Below are 4,653 nucleotides of genomic sequence, written 5' to 3'. Positions count from 1 at the left end.
TTTGTTGTTTTTTTTTTTTTTTTTTTTTTTTTTTTTTTTTTTTTTTTTTTTTTTTTTTTTTTTTTTTATTTATTTTTTTTTTTTTCCCAAAAGAAGTAGGATTTTCAGTAAGGTGTCAGCAAACACTCACAGTTCATATTTTGACAATTATGCATCCAAAACCCCTGCAAAATTAGAAAGTTTAGTTGTGAAGGGTGGACGTACCTTTCTTAGCAGTGGCCATTCTGGCAACAATCAGGACCAAACTCAAGAAAAGCTTCAGTTACAGCCTCATCGTAGATATCATCTGACCTCAAAACAACCCTGAGAAACAGAAAGAGAACCACAAAAAAGGAATCAATAAACAGAAGCTGATAGTGTGAGAAATACAGAGAGAGCGGATGTAGAAAGAAAACAAGAATTATGTAGAGAGTGGGAATATCATACTCTTTTAACACAGTTAAGAGGCTTTCAATTTTTTTGTTAAATCTGCCACATGTTGCCATGACACACAGTGAACTGAGCCAGCTGTACTGACCATAATGCAACAGGACAGACACCCCACAGAGCAGAGAATTATGAAGAAAAATCACTCTGAAAGAGAGCTGGATTAAAGCATCACTGAGTTCTTCTTAGGATTCTTCATCCATTTCAAAGTAATTTCTTTCATCAAAGCTGAAGTCAAGACGAGACCCTCCCAGACCAATGCATTAAAAGTGAATTATGAGGGCAACTTTCAAAATAAATATATTTAGTCTTACACAAATGGTCAAAAATTGAACGTTTTGCAATATGTCCCCTCAAAATAAATAAATAAATCCTATCTTGTTCTCTTTCTCTCTATGCATACAAATGCAATAACATTTGTGTTATTCCAGATTAAATTAAAGAAAAAAATTATAATTTTTTTTGTGTGTACCAAATGCAACAACCCATTTTAGTACACCGAATAACTTTTTTTTTTGTGCACCAAATGCATCAACCCATTTTTTGTGCACCAAATAACTATTTTTGTGCATCAAATGCAATAGCTATTTTTTGTGCATTAAATGTAATAGCTATTTTTCGTGCATCAAATGCAATAACTAATTGTTTGTGCACCAAATAACTATTTTTTTGTGCATTAAATGCAATAGCTATTTTTCATGCATCAAATGCAATAACTAACTATTTTTGTGCACCAAAAGCAATAACAATTTTTTTGTGAACGAAAAGCAATAATTATTTTTTGTGCACCAAATGCTGCAACTAATTTTTTGTGCTTCAGATGTTTTAATTTTAATTGTGTATTTTATATACACAATATAGGGAGATTCCTGCAAATTTTCTATAATGCTGAAGATAACATGCCAGCAAGTGTTTGAGGTAATTATCAGCTTTAGTACACTGGAAATATTCTCATAGACTATAAGCCGAGACCCAGATCCACACCAGGACACTGAGTAATGAGACCCACCAATACTAGACCCCATGAGACCAGACTAAGCCCAAGATTAGATCGCTCAGGGCTCAAATCCAGACCTCAAACACCGCCCAGATGAAGGCATCTCAGCAGACGGGATGTTATGCATTCAGTGGATTCGGATGTGCCTTAATGACTTCCAACTTTCAGGTGCTGTTTGAACAGTCAGCATTTTTAAGTTTCAGTCTTTGTCTTTTTATCACTCTCCCTTCTTCCTCTGGATGGTGACTGTACTTTTATCTGATCTCATCTTTCTGCAACTCATTAGAGAAGCGCTGAGACTAGGACGAACGAGTATGGAGGGACTTTCTAATTCACTCGGGAGCTAAAACACACACATTCATACATGGAGCTCGCCTAATCACCAGCACCTACTGCAAGAGAGAGTCAGACCTGTCTAGTATTGTTCAGTAAAGCTCATCCACTCTACTGTCAAATCAAAAACATACTGCAAGAGCCAGTTGTCAGATGTTAAATGCGCATCGGCGAGGAGAAATCTTGATGACGTAATTAAGTGGCAGAGAGCTAAGAGATCATAATCACAGCAGACATTCAACACTGCAACATAAAAGCAACTCATTCTTATTGCTATTCTGATTTCAACAGAACACTCAATAGTAGCCATTTGAGAGCGATTGTCCCTGCCTGTTTATCCCAATAATGAAAGATAAGGAAAGTGCAGAAGATATGCTGTACAACAGTCATAAGTGGTGCTTTTTAAAGTAGCATCACTATTTCTTTTACTCATGCTAGGGTTAGTGATCTGAAGAGACCCTAATTGTAAGCATCAAGTCATGTGTATTGCTTTTCTAAGCAGTCAGACTTGCATACAGAAAGACAAAACCATCATGGAGACTTGTGGAAGGGCTCTTTTAATTTGGCCCAGCAAATAACCACCTAGCAACCACTCAGAATACCCTAGCAACACCCTGGCTCTATAGCAGTGGGTTTTGCACAGTTAAACACCATCACATTTTCTTCTGAACATATACAAATTCAGTTATTGCATTTGGTGCACACCCATAGATAAACTGTGTGCACTATAGGTAATTCTTTTGTGCACCAAATGCAATAACTAACTTTTCTGCACTAATAGCCTAACTACCTTTGTGCACCAATAACGAATTTGTCCATTAAATGATATTACTATTTTTGTGTGCCATAGTCATTCAAACTTTTTTTTGTGCAATAAATACATTTTGTGCACTGAATGCTACAACTATTTTTGTGCACCAAATGCAACAACACATTTTTGTGTGCTAAATGCAATGACCATGTTTTTGTGCACCAAATGCAACGGGTGTGCACTACTAACTTTGTGCATTAACTGCAATAACTAATTTTGTGCACCAAATGCTATAACAAATAATGTTTGCATTAAATTTGGTTGCAAATTTATTTTTTGTGTGCTAAATGCAATAACCATTTTTTGTGCACCAAATGCTACTGGTGTGCACTATTAACTTTTTTGTGCATTAACTGCAATAACTAATTTTGTGCACCAAATGTTATAACTAATTTTTTTTTTTTTGCATTAAATTTGGCTGCAAATTCCATGCTGCACAAATACATGCAGTCCATTTACTTTAATATTATACATTATAGCAGGAGATGTGAAGACTCAGGGCGGGTAGGACAGTTGTAAAAAAGATCCTGTTCATTTTACAGTAAAAACCTTGCTGTGGTTGGGTGTGCCCTGAAAAACCCATTCTTTGTTTACTTCCACAAATGACTAAATACATTCAGAGTGAGAAGGGCAGAAATAATGCAGTTTCTCATCTAATAATCCCCTTAATTTCTTCACTACATCACGACCAGAAATCTAATCTCTGTCAAACCACACAGATTCCCCTCCATCTCTACATCACACACTTTGGCTGAAGTTGCGCAACAGATATGAACCAGTTCCAGTCTGTACTAACATGGCACAGAGGGAGATAAAACTGGGTCAATGTCTCATATGGATTGATATAACAAGGACATTTATGTTCATGTCAAAACCTTTAGAACTGAAACATATTGACATAACACCATGCCATCTGGAAAAAAAAAACACAGAAACCCCAGGAGAATCTGCTGTGGCTTGTTTTAGTGCATTCTTCACTAATTGTTCACTGTGATTTTCCTGAGGCAAGTGACTTGTGAGAGACATGAGCCCTAACCTGGATTGACAGATATTTCCCATGCAACTGTTCTCTTTTCAGCTCCTTTACAGTCAATGCCATTCAGTCTGTTGCATTACAAAAGAGCTTAATGAAGCCTTCAAATCCTGCCTGGTGTTGAGAAAGCAATGCCTGCAGACTGTTCTATTGGATTTTAGACTTGAGCGACTGTAGATCTATATTCCACAGACATTAAAACAATGAAATGCCGACTTCTAACGCGTTGAAAGCAGAACCGGTGAAAAGAGACAGACAGAATGACACAATGCATGGCTCTTCTCGAGTCCTATTCTAATAGTCGTGCACAAACTTATGTAACATCGATCATTTTCAAAAGCAATGGCTTGAAATACTCACCTATTCTCACTGATAATGAGCTTCTGCTGTTGTAGATTTCAGTCTGAACCTCCCAAGATGCTACAGAAAGGAACCAGAACCAGAACCAGAACCGTGAAACCCAAAGCTCCAGTCAGAACAAGCCAGACACTGCTCTGCGAGCCACTGCTCGACTTCACATTCACTTAAGGGCTACAACTTCCGCGTTAATCACGTGGTTTCTGTTGCTGCACTACAACTGCATGTTTACAGCGCCTGTGTGAGGGTCTTTTGAGTTTGTGGTTGGGACTTTTGATTCATCCTAGCAACTCGAGTCATTTGAGTCAGTTCACCAAAATGATCTCGCTTTCGTTCAGTGGCCTTTTCTGCAGGTTACACCAGTGAATCATGAATTAGTCTAGTTCAGTGAAAGAGGCGTGTCCGTTCCGTCTGTTTAACCAATGAAATGCTCCGTTACAAACCGCACTTGAACGCTATTGGCTTGTGCTAGAATCGAAACTAAATTCCAACTAATTTCATCAATTTTTAACAAATTCACTCACTTTAATCAACATACATTCACTCAGACTATGTATTTTCCACTGCATTGTGTAAAATGTGGTTTACTGAGATGTCATTGTTAGACCTTTACACTAACATAATATTAAAATGCCTTTTGTTTACATTTTCAAACTTTTCGGCCAGGGAAAGTTGCTGTCTGTATAATAATCAATA

At 37.2% G+C, this 4,653-nt stretch overlaps 1 protein-coding gene across 2 annotated transcripts in view; it reads right to left on the bottom strand.

The window, feature by feature from the left end:
* LOC107697474 (UPF0687 protein C20orf27 homolog) overlaps positions 1-4,186 on the bottom strand; it is a 19,840-nt gene extending 15,654 nt beyond the window's left edge. Inside the window, exons 1-2 of one of the 2 annotated variants that reach the window (XM_016498283.1) lie at positions 3,961-4,186; positions 205-303 (exon numbers count right to left, since the gene is read on the bottom strand). In XM_016498283.1, the coding sequence (XP_016353769.1) occupies positions 205-223 (19 nt within the window). In that variant the 5' untranslated portion in view covers positions 224-303; positions 3,961-4,186. The remainder of the gene's footprint in view (positions 1-204; positions 304-3,960) is intronic. The other variant, XM_016498282.1, reaches the window with a different exon arrangement.
* Positions 4,187-4,653: the final 467 nt, after the last annotated feature.

Source organism: Sinocyclocheilus anshuiensis, unplaced genomic scaffold (assembly GCF_001515605.1).
Source record: "Sinocyclocheilus anshuiensis isolate Anshui unplaced genomic scaffold, SAMN03320099.WGS_v1.1 scaffold1806, whole genome shotgun sequence".
Classification (NCBI taxonomy): Eukaryota; Metazoa; Chordata; class Actinopteri; order Cypriniformes; family Cyprinidae; genus Sinocyclocheilus; species Sinocyclocheilus anshuiensis.
The sequence above is the reverse complement of the archived record's forward strand: the minus strand, read 5'-3'. Positions and strand labels throughout refer to the sequence as shown.